The sequence below is a fragment of the Liolophura sinensis genome, chromosome 3 (assembly GCF_032854445.1).
Source record: "Liolophura sinensis isolate JHLJ2023 chromosome 3, CUHK_Ljap_v2, whole genome shotgun sequence".
In the NCBI taxonomy this organism is placed as follows: Eukaryota; Metazoa; Mollusca; class Polyplacophora; order Chitonida; family Chitonidae; genus Liolophura; species Liolophura sinensis.
Window position 1 is genome coordinate 26683061 of NC_088297.1, and position 25472 is coordinate 26708532.

The 25472-nt window shown below is 39.4% G+C and overlaps 1 protein-coding gene across 6 annotated transcripts in view; it reads right to left on the reverse strand.

Moving 5' to 3' along the window:
- Positions 1-25472, reverse strand: part of LOC135463549 (arf-GAP with SH3 domain, ANK repeat and PH domain-containing protein 2-like) — a 78038-nt gene that overhangs the window by 30799 nt on the left and 21767 nt on the right. For 5 of the 6 annotated variants that reach the window (XM_064740813.1, XM_064740814.1, XM_064740812.1 and 2 more), the window contains exons 6-10: positions 11419-11494; positions 9168-9221; positions 8479-8564; positions 7996-8155; positions 7272-7289 (exon numbers count right to left, since the gene is read on the reverse strand). In XM_064740813.1, coding sequence (XP_064596883.1) covers positions 7272-7289; positions 7996-8155; positions 8479-8564; positions 9168-9221; positions 11419-11494 — 394 coding nt within the window. The remainder of the gene's footprint in view (positions 1-7271; positions 7290-7995; positions 8156-8478; positions 8565-9167; positions 9222-11418; positions 11495-25472) is intronic. The other variant, XM_064740810.1, reaches the window with a different exon arrangement.

Genomic DNA, 25472 nt, shown 5'->3' on the forward strand with positions numbered 1-25472 from the left:
CAGTTTCATTTATAGTCAATGTCTCCACTGTTCTGATACCTGTGAGGTTCATTTGGACAGTCAATGTCTCCACTGTTCTGATACCTGTGAGGTTCATTTATACAGTCAATGTCTCCACTGTTGTGATACCTGTGAAGTTCATTTGGACAGTCAATGTCTCCACTGTTCTGATACCTGTGAGGTTCATTTGGACAGTCAATGTCTCCACTGTTCTGATACCTGTGAGGTTCATTTGGACAGTCAATGTCTCCACTGTTCTGATACCTGTGAGGTTCATTTAGACAGTCAACGTTTCCACTGTTCTGATACCTGTGAGGTTCATTTAGACAGTCAATGTCTCCACTGTTCTGATACCTGTGAGGTTCATTTGGACAGTCAATGTCTCCACTGTTCTGATACCTGTGAGGTTCATTTGGACAGTCAATGTCTCCACTGTTCTGATACCTGTGAGGTTCATTTGGACAGTCAATGTCTCCACTGTTCTGATACCTGTGAGGTTCATTTGGACAGTCAATGTCTCCACTGTTCTGATACCTGTGAGGTTCATTTATACAGTCAATGTCTCCACTGTTCTGATACCTGTGAGGTTCATTTGGGAAATCAACGTTTCCACTGTTCTGATACCTGTGAGTTTCATTTAGACAGTCAATGTCTCCACTGTTCTGATACATGTGAGGTTCATTTGGAAAATCAACGTTTCCACTGTTCTGATACCTGTCAGTTTCATTTAGACAGTCAATGTCTCCACTGTTCTGATACCTGTGAGGTTCATTTAGACAGTCAATGTCTCCACTGTTCTGATACCTGTGAGGTTCAATTAGACAGTCACTGTCTCCACTGTTCTGATACCCGTGAGGTTCATTTAGACAGTCAATGTCTCCACTGTTCTTATACCTGTAAGGTTCATTTAGACAGTCAATGTCTTCACTGTTCTCATACCTGTGAGGTTCATTTAGACAATGTCTCCACTGTTCTGATACCTGTGAGGTTTACTGTTGGCAGCCATGTTATCGAGAGGAAACCCATTACCATCCGCAGGTTGCTGGTATGACCCGAGAGGAAGCCAGCATTAGAGGAACTCACGGCGCCATCATAATGCAATAGCATGCTGACCACTTGGTCACATGGGCCTCCATCTTCTGATCTTCACGTAATGTACTAAATATGATAAGCACTTTGTACAAATTTAAAGAATCATACGAGCAAGGATTTATTTCATTTTGTATTGAGAAACCACCACACACATACATGTATGATCAGAGAAGCCAGTATGACAAAACTGACACGCATATGACATATACATATGACACAAATATCAAAGCAGTTAACCACAAAATAAATCATGCTTCATTCTTGGCAATTAAGAGTCCACCTGCCATTCCAGTACAAATACCACATTAGTGCATGAAACCAGTATATAGATGTATACTCTTGCCAGTGAAACGCCTTGAAACAATTTCATAGCAATACATGTACAGGCACCACAGGGAGCTACACATGGACGTACACGTACAGCACCACATGGAGCTACACATGGACGTACACGTAAAGCACTACATGGAGCTACACATGGACGTACACGTAAAGCACTACATGGAGCTACACATGGACGTACACGTAAAGCACCACATGGAGCTACACATGGACGTACACGTAAAGCACCACATGGAGCTACACATGGAGAACCACGTGGACCTACACATGGAGCACCACATGGAACTACACATGGGGCACAACAGGGAACTACACATGGACCTACACATGGGGCACCACATGGAACTACACATGGACATACACGTAAAGCACCACATGGAACTACACATGAACGTACACGTAAAGCACCACATGGAGCTACACATGGAGAACCACGTGGACCTACACATGGAGCACCACATGGAGCTACACATGGGGCACCACATGGAACTACACATGGACGTACACGTAAAGCACCACATGGAGCTACACATGGAGAACCACGTGGACCTACACATGGAGCACCACATGGAGCTACACATGGAACACCACATGGAACTACACAAGGAGCTACACATGGAGCACCACATGGAACTACTCATGGAGCTACACATGGAGCACCGCATGGAACTACACAAGGAGCACCACATGGAATTACACATGGACATACACGTAAAGCACCACATGGAACTACACATGGACGTACACATAAAGTACCACATGGAGCTACACAGGGAACTACACATGGAGCTACACATCGAGCCCCACATCGACTTACACATGGAACTACACATCGAGCCCCACATCGACTTACACAGGGAACTACACATGGAGCTACACATCGAGCCCCACATCGACTTACACATGGAACTACACATGGAACTACACAGGGAACAACAGAAGGAGGTACACATGGAGCAGAACATGGACTTACAAATGGAACTACACATGGAGCACCGCATGGAACTAAACAAGGAGCCCCACATGGAACTACACATGGACATACATGTACAGCACCACATGGAACTACACATGTAGCACCACATGGAACTACACATGGAGCACCACATGGAACTACACATGGACGTACACGTAAAGCACCACATGGAGCTACACATGGAGCACCACATGGAACTACACATGGACGTACACGTAAAGCACAACATGGAGCTACACATGTAGCACCATGTGGACCTACACATGGAGCACCACATGGAACTACACATGGACGTACACGTAAAGCACCACATGCGACTACACATGGAGCACCACATGGAACTACACATGGAGCTACACATGGAGCAACACATGGAACTACACATACACCATAGGCAGAGGTAATTATACAACCTGTTTTGTCTACAGTTCAAAGCACTGTGCCTTAAGCAATGTGCATGTACAGTTAAGAAATGCCAGACTAGGCAATGTAGGGAAGTAACAGTTATGTGCTATTTGCAGTCAAACACTAAGGAAATTCGTAGGATAAACTGAGTTTCTTGACAGAATAATAAAGAGAAATACACTGCACATAAAGGAAGTCCAAACGAAAAAGGAAAGACCCCAAATGTTTCAATTTATCAGCAGCTTGATATACATATGGCAACTACATATGAGGTACATGTTTCCTCAGTTATCTCTTTGAGTGCTGTTTAAGAATTTTCTACTTTAATACATGCCAAAGTTGGGTACATGAATGGCAGGCAACGTAAACGGCAGGCAACGTAAACGGCAGGCAACATGGGGGGTCTACTAAACAACTGCAGATTGTATTTACTTCCTCGACTGCTGTTTTAGGCCATGCTCACGAATATTTCACCTCTTCAATGACAGCCAGAACTATGGCAGAGAGCCCAGGGAAAACCCATAACCATTTACATGGCAATGACAGCAACTTGTAAGGCACATGTACTGAACAAACACGCCTGAGCTGGATCTGAACCTGTGACCTCATCAATGACTGGAGAACTTCATACACACTACCCATGTCCTTTCAGCGAGCGAGCAGATAACCATAGATCTACATGAAGATGCAGTAACTGATTTAATATATAGATGTGCTCATCAACACAATTATGCTCACAACACTACAACTACATGTAGGCTGACACACACTGTACATGTAGGCTGGCACACACTGTACATGTAGGCTGACACACACTGTACATGTAGGCTGACACACACTGTACTTGTAGGCTGATGTACACTATACATGTAGGCTGACACACACTGTACATGTAGGCTGACACACACTACACATGTAGGCTGACATACACTGTACATGTAGGCTGACACACGCTGTACATGTAGGCTGACACACGCTGTACATGTAGGCTGACACACAATGTACATGTAGGCTGACACACACTACACATGTAGGCTGACACACACTACACATGTAGGCTGACACACACTGCACATGTAGGCTGACACACAATGTACATGTAGGCTGACACACACTGTACATGTAGGCTGACATACACTGTACATGTAGGCTCACACACTATGTACATGTAGGCTGACACACACTGTAAATGCAGACTGACGCACACTGTACATGCAGGCTGACACACACTGTACATGTAGGCTGGCACAAACTGTACATGTAGGCTGGCACACACTGTACATGTAGGCTGGCACACACTGTACATGCAGGCTGACACACAATGTACATGCAGGCTGACAAACACTGTACATGTAGGCTCACACACACTGTACCTGTAGGCTGGCACACATTGTACATGTAGGCTGACACACACTACACATGTAGGCTGACACACACTGTACATGCAGGCTGACACACAATGTACATGCAGGCTGACAAACACTGTACATGTAGGCTCACACACTGTACATATAGGCTGACACACAATGTACATGCAGGCTGACAAACACTGTACATGTAGGCTGACACACACTGCACATGTAGGCTGGCACACACTGTACATGTAGGCTGACACACACTGTACACGTAGGCTGGCACACACTACACATGCAGGCTGACAAACACTGCACATGTAGGCTCACACACACTGTACACGTAGGCTCACACACACTGTACATGTAGGCTGGCACACACTGTACATATAGGCTGACACACACTATACATTTAGGCTAACACACATTGAAAATGAAGGCTGACATACACTGCACATGTAGGCTGGCACACACTGTACACGTAGGCTGGCACACACTGTACATGTAGGCTGACACACACTGCACATGTAGGCTGACAAACACTGCACATGTAGGCTCACACACACTGTACACATAGGCTCACACACACTGTACATGTAGGCTGGCACACACTGTACATATAGGCTGACACATTGAAAATGAAGGCTGACATACACTGCACATGTAGGCTGGCACACACTGTACATGTAGGCTGACACACACTGTACACGTAGGCTGGCACACACTACACATGCAGGCTGACAAACACTGCACATGTAGGCTCACACACACTGTACACGTAGGCTCACACACACTGTACATGTAGGCTGGCACACACTGTACATATAGGCTGACACACACTATACATTTAGGCTAACACACATTGAAAATGAAGGCTGACATACACTGCACATGTAGGCTGGCACACACTGTACACGTAGGCTGGCACACACTGTACATGTAGGCTGACACACACTGCACATGTAGGCTCACACACACTGTACACGTAGGCTGGCACACACTGTACATGCAGGCTGACACACAATGTACATGCAGGCTGACAAACACTGTACATGTAGGCTCACACACACTGTACACGTAGGCTGGCACACACTGTACATGCAGGCTCACATTACACTGCACATGTTTTAACATCTAGAGTTTTAGACACCATGTTTCAGAAACTATAGGCTTGCTGGGTTGACCTGACCTAACCTTTACATGTACATATTGAATAAAACTGACACTAAACTATTACACTAAAATAAGAAAATGGATTTCTCTTCACTCAATTTGAGAATAAAACTCATCAATTCTCACCCAAATTGTTTTAGCATGGTTAACCCATCCTTTATCTTTAGCTAGTATTCCTTCATAACCATTATGTATTAAAATAAAATATAAAATATTGAAAATACTGATCTTGTCCCCACCAATTGAGTAGGACGCACCATGATGCATTATATAAAAGAATTACAGACGCTATAGCAGTTAAACTAAATTAATTTGCATCCAATTTTTTCAGCAAGCTCAGATGAAGTTTTGAAGTCTAACATCTGTTGGATCATTGGCTGAATCAGATCTGAAGACAATGCAGAACAAATGGGGAAAGATTCAGAAATATAAGCAGGAGTCAACACCGGAATGAGTGTTAGTGATCTTTTATCTTGCTAAAACAACATATATTAGTTACTTTAAGGGTTCACCAGGCAAGCCTATCCTGACCAGGAGTATGTTTTTCTTATGTGTATGAAGGGTTAGTGTAGGTCAATAGGGTAAACAGTTAGCCGTTCCATGCTGTACAAACACAACAAACACGAGGGCACACTTAAGTTACCCAGCTTCCCCCTGAGTATCGCTGATGAGAATGCTTGGAAAGGCAAAAAAAACACACTAATTCACTGGTTTCAAGAACTCAACAGAATATCATTTGAACATTTTTATAAAAAAAGCACTATTTATGTGTTTATACTGGTGAATACAGGTAAGTTTTCAAACATTTTAACGTGCAAATAAAGTCTCTGTGAATCACCTCCGGGCCTCTATTTCAAAATGGTCTGAATATCGTACAATATGACTTAACCATTGTAGGGGTATTGCCCAGTCCAAATGGCACCAAAATATTTGTCAAATTACACATACAAATTTTATACATGGTTATTATTTATATTACCAATTTTTTTTCAGTATGCTCAGAAATGCTGTTAACAACATAATTTGTTAATTCTGGCACTTACTCTCATGTGCATGAGGCTATCATTTTTATTCATTTACTACGTGAATTATATCACTTAATGGCAGGAACACTTCAGACTTGCTTGCTAATTTGTGAGTGTTACTTTTCAATACACTCCTCGCTGCTGCTCGTTTTGCTCATGATAGGCAAGTAACCCATACAAACTAGAGACACTGCTGGCATATTAACAGAACGAGAAGATCTTAACATTTACATCTTCTTAGTCACGCTCAGTATGTGAGACAAATTCAAAATGTGACTATACCATGATGATACAATAAGTTACCACACCAGGATGTCTAGCACACATCAGTGCTTAAATTTATTGTTTTTCTTTGTTTGCTCAGAAATGGACAAACACGAAGGAGAAGGTAAAGTATATTAAATGACTCTTATTGAAAAACTTCTTCTAGCATGTCAAGTCAAGGTTCTATTTCATTTTTCTAAAATTACTTTGGAACTGGTTGAATTTAAAAATGTAGTAAAAACTTTACTATTCAATATTTCTGGTTTAACTTTGACAAGCTTTTCAGGAACTAAAATTATCATGATAGTATTAAAGGATATGTAAGTTTTTAATGTATTACAATCTACTGAATTTATAGACAGGTAATGACATTTCTGTCAATCATCTTAACTTGTGAGATGGAAACATAATTTCAAATCCACTCCTAATCCAGTTTACGGGTTGACATGCATGTACATGTACCAGCAATATTCCTCTGGTAAAGATGGCATAATCAACTACAAGGCTATGGGCATATATATCAACTGGTTTGCTTAAGCTTTACAGCATGCCCTGGGGGGGGGGGGGAGAGGGGAGGACAGACGTGTGCATAGCACGGCAATTGGCACAAGGAAAGAGCATTTGAAAGAGTAAGTATCTCACCCGTCCATGGTCTAAAATCTGAATATTAAAATTAACCAAGAGATGCACTAGTAATATGTGTGACCGTATGCCAACTATCACAGTGTGGTCACAGCTCTGGTTTAACCGTCAATCGTCACTGCTCCCGTTTTACTGTCTATGCTGTAGTCTGAAGCAGGTGTTCTCACACACTTCTTTGTGACTGTTTTTTATGACATGGTAATAACAATGACGGCAATGGGATCCAAGGAAAACAATCTACACTGCACATAACATGGATCATCTTCACCCTGCAGGCAGCTTATATTCATTTGCCAGCATGTTGCTGAAGCTATGCTGGTATCTAGCAGAATTTTGTACACTGTGCTTCTACTTCTACATCTTTATAGTGGCATCATTTTTCTTGGCACATTACGTTAGTACAAATGATGTATCTTGGGAATGTGACAATAATTAAAGTGTGATAAATTCTGATATGAAAAGTGATGTTCACTTGTACACGTAGAGGTAATCTCATGTTTGCTTTTAGGTAAAGTAGATATATATCAATCACACACTGCCAGAGCTGTGACCGTCAACAACATTCACAGATTTCATACATTGGAGATTATCACAAAATACCTGTCCTTCTTAAGCTAAATTCTACCAGATCTGGTAAATCAGCAATTTCCTAAATCCTCAGATAACTATATGCACTGCTCTATCTGGCCACAATATATGTGGTCTCTGTTACACAGACACCTACCTCTTTATATGTGGTGAGAGTGCTCTTGAGGGCTTCCCGCAGTTCAATCAGCTTCCGCCTCTCCTGATCCTGCCTCTGTTTAATGACCTGAAGCTTGGACACCAAATCCTCCACGTAACTATTGTAATGGTCAATAGTCTTTATGCCATCTTGAAAAAAGCTGGAAAGGAAGATTATCTAGTGACACTTTTGAAATAATACCAGCAGGCGGACAAATCTATAATTATGGATAGTTTGGCTGCCAGTATATTTATAGAATTACCTGATGGAAATTCCATTTTAAAGATATCAAAGATGCAGCTAAACATGTCATGGTGCACAAAGTTATCCACTACCTGTCCCAGCCCTAAACTCTATTATAATAAGGCATGGAAGTAAACCAACTATGACAACACTCACTGATTTCTTAAGCCACAAATTAAACCATGGCCTGCTTAGTTGATTTGTCAGCTGAAGAGAAGATGAGAGCTTTGGTGTTCTTACTTGGTTTGAGCTTTGTAGTACTCCACTAAGTGCTGTAGCAAATCTGCTCCCTTCTTGGTCTTGATCTCATTCACTTTGATTAAATACTGCAATCAAATGTAAACACTCATCAAAGATACGTCTTCCACACCATACTTTACATTTAATTATTTATTTCATTGGTGTTTTACACTGCCCTCAGAAATATTTCACATCATATACGACGGTGGCCAGCATTATGGTAAGAGGAAGCTGAGCAGAGCCAGGGAAAAACCCATGAACATCAACAGCTTGTTGGCAGACCTTAAGCTCCCCACCAACGGCTGGAGAGGAAGCTTATTGGTGAGAGGCTCCTGGATCACTGCGCCGTGCAGGCACTCTAACCACCTTGACTGTGGAGCCCCAACCCCCACCCCCGCTACTTTTACTTATTAGAAGTCTTTTTTTTATCAATAATGTTGAGAAAGAAAGGTTAACTTTAGACGATCGCTTCAGGGCTCAACTATACATTTATAAAGGTTACACTATATATGTGAATATACAAAACAGGTGCTCCAGTGAGTCTTATGCTTAATGATACCTGCTCTATTTTGATTAAAATTTTGCTGCATGGTCTGTGCTTCTTCTTCTTATACATAGATTTTACATATAAATTGTTTTCTGCGATAATAAATATTTTTGAACTAAAACCCAGAAGTAACAACATCTACCTCACACATCTGTAGTTGGAACATGCGTCTCTCCTTTTCCATCTCTTCTGCAATCTGCAAGGGGAAAGGAGGTTCAACGACTGACTTACACACAGACCAACTGATGTGTGGCCATCATAATCACTTTATACTGTACTTGGTGTTTGGGCAATCAGACAGCTATCGACATGTTACAAGAGTTGCTTGTCATCATAATCACTTTATACTGAAGGCAGAGTTGGTGTGCAGGGCATTCAGACAGCTATTGACATGTTACAAGAGTTGCTTGTCATCATAATCACTTTATACTGAAGGCAGAGTTGGTGTGCAGGGCATTCAGACAGCTATCGACATGTTACAAGAGTTGCTTGTCATCATAATCACTTTATACTGATGGCAGAGTTGGTGTGCAGGGCATTCAGACAGCTATCGACATGTTACAAGAGTTGCTTGTCATCATAATCACTTTATACTGTACTTGGTGTTTGGGCAATCAGACAGCTATCGACATGTTACAAGAGTTGCTTGTCATCATAATCACTTTATACTGAAGGCAGAGTTGGTGTGCAGGGCATTCAGACAGCTATCGACATGTTACAAGAGTTACTTGTCATCATAATCACTTTATACTGATGGCAGAGTTGGTGTGCAGGGCAATTAAGACAGCTATCGACATGTTACATGAGTTACTTGTCATCATAATCACTTTATACTGATGGCAGAGTTGGTCTTCAGGGCATTCAGACAGCTATCGACATATTACAAGAGTTGCTTGTCATCATAATCACTTTATACTGAAGGCAGAGTTGGTGTGCAGGGCATTCAGACAGCTAGCGACATGTTACAAGAGTTGCTTGTCATCATAATCACTTTATACTGAAGGCAGAGTTGGTGTGCAGGGCATTCAGACAGCTAGCGACATGTTACAAGAGTTGCTTGTCATCATAATCACTTTATACTGAAGGCAGAGTTGGTGTGCAGGGCATTCAGACAGCTAGCGACATGTTACAAGAGTTGCTTGTCATCATAATCACTTTATACTGAAGGCAGAGTTGGTGTGCAGGGCATTCAGACAGCTAGCGACATGTTACAAGAGTTGCTTGTCATCATAATCACTTTATACTGAAGGCAGAGTTGGTCTTCAGGGCATTCAGACAGCTATCGACATATTACAAGAGTTGCTTGTCATCATAATCACTTTATACTGAAGGCAGAGTTGGTGTGCAGGGCAATCAGACAGCTATTGACATGTTACAAGAGTTGCTTGTCATCATGATCACTTTATACTGAAGGCAGAGTTGGTGTGCAGGGCATTCAGACAGCTATTGACATGTTACAAGAGTTGCTTGTCATCATAATCACTTTATACTGTACTTGGTGTTTGGGCAATCAGACAGCTATCGACATGTTACAAGAGTTGCTTGTCATCATAATCACTTTATACTGAAGGCAGAGTTGGTGTGCAGGGCATTCAGACAGCTAGCGACATGTTACAAGAGTTGCTTGTCATCATAATCACTTTATACTGAAGGCAGAGTTGGTGTGCAGGGCATTCAGACAGCTATCGACATGTTACAAGAGTTGCTTGTCATCATAATGTCATTTCCACGAGCTGTTTTAAGGACTCAATATGCTGTACTTTGAGCTTCACAACTACCTATCTGAAATCTAAGAACAACTTCAAGGGTTGATTTCTATGGGCATGTAGAGCAAACCCACCATCTTCATAACAAAATGGACTACACATACATGTGCCCTTCCATCAGCTTCATCTACTGGAATTCTTCAAACTTTGCGCTGTCTGCAAGGTGTTTATTCAAGTATATTCTGTAGGAATTATTCTGTGTAGACTGATAAAATTGTACTGTTCGTAGAGCCCTCAAATTGGCTGATCCAACCAATGTAGTTTGGCTCCAAAACCAAATTTAAAATTCGCAAAAATTTCACTGCAAGATCCTCTTTTCTGTTCACAGAGGTTGAGGAATTAGGGTAGACATTTTCTTTTTTAACTTTTTTTTAGCTTTTTTTCAGAAATTCCACTGTGTAGATGCTAATGCCAAAAGGTGATGTGATTTACATTTGCATGTATGAGAACGTTTGTACCAAACACTAGATTACAGTTTTGTAAAAGTGTGAATTAACTTAGGCTGGCTACATGGCACTAGCCCAAACAGATTGCATTGTCTCAGCTGCAGAGATACGACAGTATAGTCATAGTCATTTATCTTAGCTAAAGCTACAAATCTGTGTCCATTCTGATTTCAAAACCCACCTCATTCCCAGAAACTTCTGTTCTCACCATACCAACTTCTTTTGCCTGCTGTTTCTTCTCTTTTTCTATCTTTGAGCTGAAATAACAACAAAGTATGGATAACACATATATATGTACAATGTATGTGTATGTGGCAAGAATTAGGGTTAGGCATTACATCTACATCTACATGTACACGCACACTGACCAGCTTAATTCATCCTCAATTTCATCTCAAATCCTTTATCGTACATCAGACGAATCAAGAATGCACACATGACGGAGACGGAGACAGGCAAACATGATGACAACAAAACACCTATTCTTGGGGTGACCACTGCTACCAATAATGCATGCAAATCAATTTACATCAAATAAAGTAGCAGGGCTTCCCGAAATGCCCTGGTCCACAGCTCCTGAATCAAACGACGGGATGGAGATTGGAAAGACATTTGTATTCCTAAAAGCAGTACAGTTCAAATTTCATATACATCATCAAGTATCTTCAGTCCACATTTTCCTATGTGATTTTCTCTTTGTAATTCATTCCTCCTGCTTTTCAATGTCACACAGAATTCTTAATAGCTTTGTGAGAGTGAACTTTGTAAGTCAGTCTCTCTGTTGTCTTATCTCACACAGAATCCTTTGTAACTCTGCACTAGTTATCAACTCTGCAAATCAGTCCTTCTGCTCCTCTACGCCACACAGAATCCTTTGTAACTCTGTACTAGTAAACTTTGTAAATCAGTCTTTTTGTTGTCCTATCTCACACAGAATTCTTTATAACTCTGTAATACTGAACTTTATAAATCAGTCTTGTTGTCCTATGCCACACAGAATCCTATGTCATTCAGTAAAAGTGAACTCTGCAACTCTGTCCTTCTGTTGTCCTGTGCCACACAAAATCCTGTGTAACTCAGTAATACTGAACTCTGTAAATCAGTCCTTCTGTTGTCCTATGCCACATAGAATCGTATGTAATTCAGTAATAATGAACTCTGTAACTCAGTCCTTCTGTTGTCCTATGCCACACAGACTCCTATTTAATTCAGTAATAGTGAACTCTGTAACTCAGTCCTTCTGTTGTCCTATGCCACACAGAATCCTATGTAATTCAGTAATAATGAACTCTGTAACTCAGTCATTCTGTTGTCCTATGCCACACAGAATCCTATTTAATTCAGTAATAGTGAACTCTGTAACTCAGTCCTTCTGTTGTCCTATGCCACACAGAATCCTATGTAATTCAGTAATAATGAACTCTGTAACTCAGTCCTTCTACTGTCCTATGCCACACAGAATCCTTTATAATTCAGTAAAAGTGAACTCTGTAACTCAGTCCTTCTACTGTCCTATGCCACACAGAACCCTTTATAATTCAGTAAAAGTGAACTCTGTAACTCAGTCCTTCTGTTGTCCTATGCCACACAGAATCCTGTATAATTCAGTAATAGTGAACTCTGTAACTCAGTCCTTCTGTTGTCCTACACCACACAGAATCCTATGTAATTCAGTAATAGTGAACTCTGTAACTCAGTCCTTCTGTTGTCCTATGCCACACAGAATCCTTTATAATTTAGTAATAGAGAACTCTGTAACTCAGTCCTTCTACTGTCCTATGCCACACAGAATCCTTTATAATTCAGTAATAGTGAACTCTGTAACTCAGTCCTTCTGTTGTCCTGTGCCACATATGTTATACAGAATCCTGTGTAACTTTGTGCGTCATATTTTCAAGAATTCTTTAGGGTATCAAACCTTACACAACATTTAACGTCAGACATTTTCTCAAATATCCATGTGTACCATTGCTCTTTGGGGAAACTTCTTTGACCATCTGAATTAGATTTCTATTAGATGTCCTCACAGTACACAAACACAGATCAGAGTCAGTGTTGGCTGCTTCCAGTGTTACTTTAAAATTCCATAATGAACTTTGGAGAGAGATCAGTCTTGGTGAAGATGAAGAAGCATGATTTTACAGACAGCTATAGTACATGTACATGTGCCTGCCTTCATATTAATAACATAGCTTTCTCTAGTTGCAATGTGATATTCCTAAAAGTCATAAAACAATCTCTGCACAGTAGATTGAGATGAACATGTGATAATAACAGCTGTGTGTCCAAAAGAAGTCCCAATTATGTTGTCATCCTTCCCAGTACAACATCTGAATCCTCACAGATTGTATCGAGTCGAAACAAGTGAGCTATGTGATCATGTTGATGGAACCTTATGCTGGTATTAGCATGTATCAGCTGGAGTGGCTGCACATAAGAAGCATCCATCATCCTGTACAGTTACCCAAACACTGGGCTGTTGAACTGCTACGGATTCTGTTATACAGCAAGAATAAAGGACATTTCTCCTTATTTCTCCTTGTTCATTTCTGAATCTTGTCATTTTGATTCAAACCTTTATGCTTTCCCAGACCACAGACTTTCATACAAGCATAAACTGAGCAAGAGGTTTTTCACCAGGTATCCAAACACTCTGAACAATTCAATCCAAATTTTAACAACATAATATCTTTCAACAACACAGCACCTGGCTTTCAATTTCACTGTTTGAGTTTGAACACTGATCAGAGTTATAGATGACTCTGAACTGCAGGAGTCAACTAAATTGAAGCTCACAACTCACAACAGCATGGGTAATCTGCTTTTTTTTTTCATCTCCACGGCTGTCTTCCCACATCCAGTATTAATGTTGCAGTATACGTTGAAAACCAGAGAAAACCGCAAGATCCAAACTTCAGGATAATACAGTAGCATTTGGAGTGATGATAAGTGAACTTCTAAAGATGTTAAAAACACTGGCTGGTTGAAGCTTACAGACAGCTGATCTGCTGATTGTGACAGACTGATGAATCACACATGCACGCACCACATGTACTCATACATATTCTCACACCTTAGCTTCTAAAGAGCTTGTTCATGCATGACTGCTCTAATCACACACAAATGAGTGTAAGTGACAACCATCTACACTTTAATTTCAACCTGTAGCTTTATAAAAGGGTATGTGATGGTTATAAGCAAATGTCTGCCAAACAAATTAAACTGCCAACTATCCAGCAACAAAAGACTTTGAAAGTTTGACTAAAGTATTCTCCAGCATCGAATGTCTGCAGGTACATTCTATTTACAGAAGAGAGATTTTTATGAAATTTCCCCACGCCTTCCTAAACACAAAGCACTTTCACACTGTATTATCATGGCCATTACAATCACACAGCCTTCAGCTGTGATCAGGATTAATGATTACATGTACCAGACTTTTGTTTCACCTTTGTTTTCGGCTAGCTACCTGGATGATTCACCTGGCAGATTGCCTTGTTAAGATTTACGCCCGATATCTGTAACTAGCCCCTGAGATAACACAGATAAATCCAAACACAAATCTCAAATTACAATACAATTCATCTTAGTGGTGATTAACAGAGAAAAGACACCAGTCCATTGCATTATTAAATCTCTACCCAAATCTCAGATAACCATATCTTATATCTTTACTGATTGTCACACAGGTAATGAGAAAAATGTGCCCGAATTTTGTGCTCGAAAAGCCTTTTCAATATAGAAAAAAACTTGCAGTCTGTGCTCCTCATACAAAAGCATCAATTAAACCAGGCTAAAGGTGACACATACATGAACAAAGTGAACACAATCTATATGACTGGATTCATACCCGCAGTATGTATATAGCACAGTATATGCAGATGGCTATACAGATGGCTACACTGATGGCTATACAGATGGCTAGACAGCCAACAATGCTCCTTTAAATCACATGAACAACTCTAAAACAATACATGTACTGTATCTGCAACAATGTTTTAGTTGCCATGGTTACCCATGCATAATGTGAATGAGTGAGTTCTTGGGGTTTAACGTTGTGTACTTAATAATTTTTCAGTCACATGACGACGAAGGAGTCCCTAGAGTGTATGTAATGTGCCTCCTTGTTGCAGGACAGATTTCTACTGCTGTTTTATCTAGTGCTGCTTCACTGAGACGACTTACCGAAGGCAAGTAAGCTGCCATTATACTGATACGGGTCAGCCAATCATTGCACTGCCCCTTAATGCTGAACGCCAGGCGAGGAAGTTCCAACTTCCTCCTTTTTTAAGGTCATAGGTGTGATCTGACCCAGGATTGACCCTGGATCTACCGCCCCCGAAGCAGATGCTCTACCAACTGTGCTATCGGGGCATGGTCACGCATAATGTGCATCAAGGACAAATTCTCTTACATTCACAGCCTACACTGAGCAGAATACAAGCTTTCAGTAAGTAACACGAGATGGTAATAAATACCAACAATGACACAGTAGTGTATATTCAGTCCAGTTAAAGTGTTTTTTTACTTGCTAAATATATATGTGTGCACTGTGTACGTTAATCTTCTACAAAACCTCTACACATACACAATATATGGGTAAATGATGTATATCATGTGCATATAAGTCATATAATGGAAGATTTAAATGTATTTCTTTAGTCTTTTTTCTTATATTTTTTTCTCTCCACCAACTGGGGGCTTCTGGTGTACATGTACATGAAATAAAAAAAATTTTGCATTATTTATTTGCTTTTTCATGCCATACTCATTTTATATTATGCAGCAACTAGTATTATGGTGAGAGGAAACTAGGAAGGGCCAAGGGGAACCCCACAGCACATATAGTATATGTACATACATGTATGCTTGTGGATTGTGGAATCCAGCCAGATATAGAGTTAGAAAAAACCCCTTGCCATCAGATACATGTACTGTCTAAAGAAGCGCTAATACTAATAAAAGCCAATGCAGTCGCTGTGATTTCAAGTCCAGCTCATGCTGGCTTTCTCTCTGGCAGTACAAGAGAAGGTACTCCAGCAACGTGCGGATGGTCATGGTTTCCCCCAGGCTCTGCTCACTTTCCTCCCACTATAATGATGGCAGCCGTCATATAAGTGAAATATTCTTGAGAACAGCCTAAAACAGCAATCAAATAAATAAATACTATAATACATAAGCTTGAACCCTGGCGTCTGTACTGTACATAAACATGTCTACAAACACAGGTCTATACTGTAGGTAGAGTGAGGTCATCAGCATTGGACAGACTGGTCAAAGCCTATAGAACATGCACAGTGATGATTAGAATGCTAACCAGGGATCTGTTTACATATCAGGATGGGCCCACTAGGCTTACTATACCAACAGGAGCTTCTTGTAACTGATACATGTTTGTGTGCAGTCATATTGACCATCCATAACATGCACATTTCTATAGCTCATGCAGTGTACATACGGTCATGATTGTGCCACCCCATTCACAAGCACCTGCACACAGTACACAGGTCCTTGCATGTACTATACAGGTACTGTCTAAAATGACTATAAATTTCATCCATGACTCCAAGCTTGCCCATATTTCCTGATTCTGAGAGTTCTATGTATTTTAGAAAGGTGTATGGTGTTTTGAGGCTTGCTTGGAACATAACATGATATTCTACTGGAACATTTAGCACCAAAAATAACACTTTGTGACATTTATTTCCCGCTAAAATTGCACATTTGTGGGCGAAATTTTAGGTATACATATATACATGTATTAACATGCTGTGTAATGGTCCAGCAGGGTAAACACACAGCCAGTTATGAAGAGGGGCACTTTTTATGTGTAATGGTCCAGTAGGGTAAAAACACAGCCAGTTATGAAGAGGGGCAGTTTTGTAATGGTCAAGCAGGGTAAAAACACAGCCAGTTACGAAGAAGGGCACTTTTTATGTGTAATGGTCCAGTAGGGTAAAAACACAGCCAGTTATGAAGAGGGGCACTTTTTATTTATGTGTAATGGTCTAGTAGGGTAAAAACACAGCTAGTTACGAAGATGGACACTTTTTGAGTGTAATGATCTAGCAGGGTAAAAAGACAGCCAGAGACAAAGAGGGGCACTTTTTATGTGTAATGGTCCAGTAGGGTAACAACACTGCCAGTTATGAAGAGAGGCACTTTTTTTAGTGTAATGGTCTAGCAGGGTAAAAACACAGCCAGACACGAAGAGGGGCACTTTTTACTTGTAATGCTCCAGTAGGGTAAAAACACAGCAGTTGTGAAGAGTGGCTCTTTTTGAGTGTAATGGTCTAGCAGGGTAAAAACACAGCCAGATATGAAGAGGGGCACTTTTTATGTGTTCTGGTCCAGTAGGGTAAAAACACAGCCAGTTATGAAAAGGGGCACTTTTCATGTGTAATGGTCCAGCAGGGTAACCACACAGCCAGTTATGAAGAGAGGCACTTTTTACTTGTAATGCTCCAGTAGGGTAAAAACACAGCAAGTTATGAAGAGGGGCAGTTTTTGAGTGTAATGGTCTAGCAGGGTATAAACACAGCCAATTATGAAGAGGGGCACTTTTTATGTGTAATGGACTAGCAGGGTAAAAACACAGCCAGATATGAAGGGGTGGCACTTTTCAAGTGTAATGGTCTAGCAGGGTAAAAACACAGCCAGATATGAGGAAGGGCACTTTTTGAGTGTAATGGTCCAGCAGGGTATGAACACAGCCAGTTATGAAAAGGGGCAGTTTTATGTGTAATGGTCCAGCAGGGTAAAAACATAGCCAGTTATGAAGAGGGACATTTTTTCATGTGTAATGGTCCAGCAAGGTAAAAACACAGCCAGTTATGAAGAGGGGCACTTTTTGAGTGTAATGGTCCAGCAGGGTAAAAACACAGCCAGAGACAAAGAGGGGCACTTTTTGAGTGTAATGGTCCAGCAGGGTAAAAACACAGCCAGAGACAACGAGGGGCACTTTTTATGTGTAATGATCCAGCAGGGTAAAAACACAGCCAGTTATGAAGAGAAGTTTTATGTGTAATGGTCCAGTAGGGTAAAAACACGGCCAGAGACAAAGAGGGGCACTTTTATGTGTAATTGTCCAGCAGGGTAACAACACAGCCAGTTATGAAGAGGGGCACTTTTTGAGTGTAATGGTCCAGCAGGGTAAAAACACAGCCAGAGACAAAGAGTGGCAATTTTTATGTGTAATGGTCCAGCAGGGTAAAAACACAGCCAGACACAAAGAGGTGCACTTTTTATGTGTAATGGTCCAGAAGGGTAAAAACACAGCCAGTTATGAAGAGGGGCAGTTTTATGTGTAATGGTCCTGCAGGGTAAAAACACAGCCAGTTATGAAGAGGGGCACTTTTTGAGTGTAATGGTCCAGCAGGGTAAAAACACAGCCAGAGACGAAGAGGGGCACTTTTTATGTGTATTGGTCCAGTAGGGAAAAACACAGCCAGAGACAAAGAGGGGCACTTTTTGAGTGTAATTGTCTAGTAGGGTAAAAACAAAGCCAGACACAAAGAGGGGCAGTTTTATATGTGAGGGGCAGTTTTATGTGTGAGGGGCAGTTTTATGTGTAATTGTCCACTAGGGTAAAAACACAGCCAGAGACAAAGAGGGGCACTTTTTATGTGTAATGGTCCAGCGGGGTAAAACACAGCCAGTTATGAAGAGGGGCAATTTTTTATGTGTGCTTTCCAGCAGGGTTACCACACAGCTAGCCATGATGAGGGGCACTTTTTTATGTGTGCTTTCCAGCAGGGTAAACACACAGTTTGATGAGGGGCGCTTTTTGTGTGGTCATCCAGTCACATGAGAACTGTGAATGGATTAAGACCAGTGGAATGTACAGGACCATGTGGAAACTGTAGGGATTTTCAAACAGATACTGTAACTGACAGAAAATGCTGACACAGCAGGATTTTACTGGGCATGCTTGTGATATTATTTGTACAAAGGTGTGCGAATCATACATGATTATTTATTCCAGGGTGTAAACAGGCTGAAACAGCATTGCCAGTACTCTCAGTGATGATCAGACAGCCTGACAGTCACTCACAAGTTGAGACTGCACTTTCTGCGTATATAGGACGTTACAATTGCTGAGTCAGCATTGCCAGTACTCTCAGTGATGATCAGACAGCCTGACAGTCACTCACAAGTTGAGATTGCACTTTCTGCGTATATAGGATGTTACAACTGCTGAGTCAGCATTGCCAGTACTCTCAGTGATGATCAGACAGCCTGACAGTCACTCACAAGTTGAGACTGCACTTTCTGTGTATATAGGATGTTACAATTGATGAGTCAGCATTGCCAGTACTCTTAGTGATGATCAGACAGCCTGACAGAGTCACTCACAAGTTGAGATTGCACTTTCTGCGTATATAGGACGTTACAACTGCTGAGTCAGCATTGCCAGTACTCTCAGTGATGATCAGACAGCCTGACAGAGTCACTCACAAGTTGAGATTGCACTTTCCGTGTATATAGGATGTTACAATTCCACTCCCAGCTGTACTGGCACAAGTACATGTACATGTCCCCAGCCAAATGCATTAGCACAATAAAACAAACTTTGTACATGCATAAAACCCTGTTACTTGCTACAGGCTCCATTCACTGTGTTAAAGACTACATGCAACTCTCACATCGGTGAAAGATGTAGAGTATGCGTATCAGTGGAAGCTTCTCCAGCGAACTGTAGCCTATCTCTACAACACACACGCCACATCTGCCACCCCCTATACATGTCGAAAATAACTGCAGCGGCTTGTTCCTTATCCCCATCAGACTTCCTCTATCACAGACTGTCTTATTGATTTTGTATGTACACAGTTACTTAGACTGAAGGCCAAGCCAATCCTCTTTGAAATATTTTAAGTGAAGTTGTACATATACACGTAAAACAACACACAAACACATGTATGATAAGACATCAATAATTTCTGAAATCAATCTTTGTATTTTTTCTTTTCTTTGTCATTTTGTCAGTGTTTACATACAAGATGTGCGTGTTCATCAGTTTAGGTGAGATGACACAGGAGATGACAAATGTCCTTGTTCTTCCTCATCAATGTTACAGGACATTTACCAGGTTTGCATTCTTGTGTGTTAACAGACCTGGCTAAAACCCAAATAAAGCACAACAGGTGAAATACAACAATCTTAATACCAGCACAAATCATCATAAGAAAACTCCTTATAACTCACTGTAATCTACAAAGACCATGTATTTAAATCTTCAATATTTCAACCACTAAGGCACCTATTTCAGTGGAATATAAGAATACAATTATTATGAAAATGATGCTAAAAATGATTTGTTTGCGTCAATAAAAATGCCAGCTTTATAAAACTGTGTAAATTTACTGATATTATTTCTTTACACCCCATAATTTTCTCCTAATGTTTCAAAATATTGGTTGCAGAGGCGGCTGAAAAAGTTGAAAAATGAGAGTACATTCATGTATATGTATAATGCAGCGTATGTGCAGCAGAGTCTTCCATGGAACACGTCTTTGTTCACCACAGATCTGAGAGCACTTGACAGAAAGTGGCCCAATCTGAGTCTTACACGCCACACACTGACAAAACTGTGGCAATGATGAGTATAAATGAGAAAAGAGTGCTTTACAACACTATCACAACAGTGTCACTATCACACATGCACTATAGTCACGAACAATCAAACATGTATTACAGTCACTAACAATCACAAATGTACTATAGTCACTAACAATCAAACATGTATTACAGTCACTAACAACCACACATGTACTATAGTCACTAACAATAACACATGTATTACAGTCACTAACAATCACACATGTATTATAGTCACTAACGGTCACACATGTATTATAGTCACTAACGATCACACATGTATTATAGTCACTAACATTCACACCTGTATTATAGTCACTAACAATCACACCTGTATTATAGTCACTAACAATCACACATGTATTATAGTCACTAACGGTCACACATGTATTATAGTCACTAACAATCACACATGTATTACAGTCACTAACATTCACACGTACTATAGTCACTAACAATAACACATGTATTACAGTCACTAACAATCACACATGTATTATAGTCACTAACGGTCACACATGTATTATAGTCACTAACAATCACACATGTATTATAGTCACTAACATTCACACGTATTATAGTCACTAACAACCACACATGTACTATAGTCACTAACAATCAAACATGTATTACAGTCACTAACAATCACACATGTATTACAGTCACTAACATTCACACCTGTATTATAGTCACTAACAATCAATCATGTATTACAGTCACTAACAACCACACCTGTATTATAGTCACTAACGATCACACCTGTATTATAGTCACTAACAATCACACATGTACTATAGTCACTAACAATCAAACATGTATTACAGTCACTAACAACCACACCTGTATTATAGTCACTAACAATCACACATGTATTATAGTCACTAACATTCACACCTGTATTATAGTCACTAACAATCAAACATGTATTACAGTCACTAACAACCACACCTGTATTATAGTCACTAACGATCACACCTGTATTATAGTCACTAACAATCACACATGTATTATAGTCACTAACAATCACACATGTACTATAGTCACTAACAATCACACATGTATTATAGTCACTAACAATCACACATGTACTATAGTCACTAACAATCAAACATGTATTACAGTCACTAACAATCACACATGTACTATAGTCACTAACAATCAAACATGTATTACAGTCACTAACAATCACACATGTATTATAGTCACTAACAACCACACCTGTATTATAGTCACTAACAATCAAACATGTATTACAGTCACTAACAACCACACCTGTATTATAGTCACTAACGATCACACCTGTATTATAGTCACTAACAATCACACATGTATTATAGTCACTAACAATCACACATGTATTACAGTCACTAACAATCACACATGTACTATAGTCACTAACAATCAAACATGTATTACAGTCACTAACAATCACACATGTACTATAGTCACTAACAATCAAACATGTATTACAGTCACTAACAATCACACATGTACTATAGTCACTAACAATCAAACATGTATTACAGTCACTAACAATCAAACATGTATTACAGTCACTAACAACCACACCTGTATTATAGTCACTAACAATCACACATGTATTATAGTCACTAACAATCACACCTGTATTATAGTCACTAACAATCAAACATGTATTACAGTCACTAACAACCACACCTGTATTATAGTCACTAACATTCACACCTGTATTATAGTCACTAACAATCAAACATGTATTACAGTCACTAACAATCACACATGTACTATAGTCACTAACAATCAAACATGTATTACAGTCACTAACAATCACACATGTACTATAGTCACTAACAATCAAACATGTATTACAGTCACTAACAACCACACATGTATTATAGTCACTAACAATCACACATGTATTACAGTCACTAACAATCACACATGTATTATAGTCACTAACAACCACACATGTATTATAGTCACTAACATTCACACCTGTATTATAGTCACTAACAATCACACATGTATTACAGTCACTAACAATCACACATGTATTATAGTCACTAACGGTCACACATGTATTATAGCCACTAACGATCACACATGTATTATAGTCACTAACGGTCACACATGTATTACAGTCACTAACAATCACACATGTATTATAGTCACTAACAATCACACATGTACTATAGTCACTAACAATCAAACATGTATTACAGTCACTAACAACCACACCTGTATTATAGTCACTAACGATCACACCTGTATTATAGTCACTAACAATCACACCTGTATTATAGTCACTAACGATCACACCTGTATTATAGTCGCTAACAATCACACGTGTATTATAGTCACTAACAATCACATGTGTATTATAGTCACTAACAACCACACCTGTATTATAGTCACTAACGATCACACCTGTATTATAGTCACTAACAATCACACCTGTATTATAGTCACTAACATTCACACCTGTATTATAGTCACTAACAATCACACATGTATTATAGTCACTAACAATCACACCTGTATTATAGTCACTAACATTCACACCTGTATTATAGTCACTAACAATCACACATGTATTATAGTCACTAACGATCACAAATGTATTATAGTCACTAACGGTCACACATGTATTATAGTCACTATCACACATGTACTATAGTCACTAACAACCACATATATTATAGCCACTAACAATCACACCTGTATTATAGTCACTAATGATCACACCTGTATTATAGTCACTAACGGTCACACATGTATTATAGTCACTATCACACATGTACTATAGTCACTAACAATCACACATGTATTATAGTCACTAACGTTCAAACCTGTATTATAGTCACTAACTATCACACATGTATTATAGTCACTAACGATCACACATGTATTATAGTCACTAACGATCACACATGTATTATAGTCACTAACAATCACACGTATTATAGTCACTAACAATCAAACATGTATTACAGTCACTAACAACCACACCTGTATTATAGTCACTAACGATCACACCTGTATTATAGTCACTAACAATCACACGTGTATTATAGTTGCTAACAATCACACATGTACTATAGTCACTAACAATCACCCCTGTATTATAGTCACTAACGATCACACCTGTATTATAGTCATTAACGATCACACATGTATTATAGTCACTAACAATCACACACGTATTATAGTCACTAACAATCAAACATGTATTATAGTCACTAACGGTCACACATGTATTATAGTCACTAACAATCACACATGTATTATAGTCACTATCACACATGTATTATAGTCACTAACAATCACACATGTATTATAGTCACTAACAATCAAACATGTATTATAGTCACTAACAATAACACATGTATTATAGTCACTAACATTCACACATGTATTATAGTCACTAACAATCACACATGTACTATAGTCACTAACAATCACACATGTATTACAGTCACTAACAACCACACATGTATTATAGTCACTAACGATCACACCTGTATTATAGTCACTAACAATCACACCTGTATTATAGTCACTAAGAATCACACATGTATTATAGTCACTAACAATCACACACGTATTATAGTCACTAACAATCACACATGTATTATAGTCACTAACAATCAAACATGTATTATAGTCACTAACAATCACCCCTGTATTATAGTCACTAACGATCACACCTGTATTATAGTCACTAACGATCACACATGTATTATAGTCACTAACAACCACACCTGTATTATAGTCACTAACAATCACACATGTATTATAGTCACTAACAATCACACATGTATTATAGTCACTAACAATCACATGTATTATAGTCACTAACAATCACACATGTACTATAGTCACTAACAATCACCCCTGTATTATAGTCACTAACAATCACACATGTATTATAGTCACTAACAATCAAACATGTATTATAGTCACTAACAATCACCCCTGTATTATAGTCACTAACAATCAAACATGTATTATAGTCACTAACAATCACACATGTATTATAGTCACTAACAATCACATGTATTATAGTCACTAACAATCACACATGTACTATAGTCACTAACAACCACACCTGTATTATAGTCACTAACAATCACACATGTATTATAGTCACTAACAATCAAACATGTATTATAGTCACTAACAATCACCCCTGTATTATAGTCACTAACGATCACACCTGTATTATAGTCACTAACGATCACACATGTATTATAGTCACTAACAACCACACCTGTATTATAGTCACTAACAATCACACCTGTATTATAGTCACTAACAATCACACATGTATTATAGTCACTAACATTCACACATGTATTATAGCCACTAACAATCACACATGTATTATAGTCACTAACAATCACACACATATTATAGTCACTAACGATCCCACCTGTATTATAGTCACTAACGATCACACATGTATTATAGTCACTAACAACCACACCTGTATTATAGTCACTAACGATCACACCTGTATTATAGTCACTAACGATCACACATGTATTATAGTCACTAACAACCACACCCGTATTATAGTCACTAACAATAACACATGTATTATAGTCACTAACAATCACACATGTATTATAGTCACTAACAACCACACCTGTATTA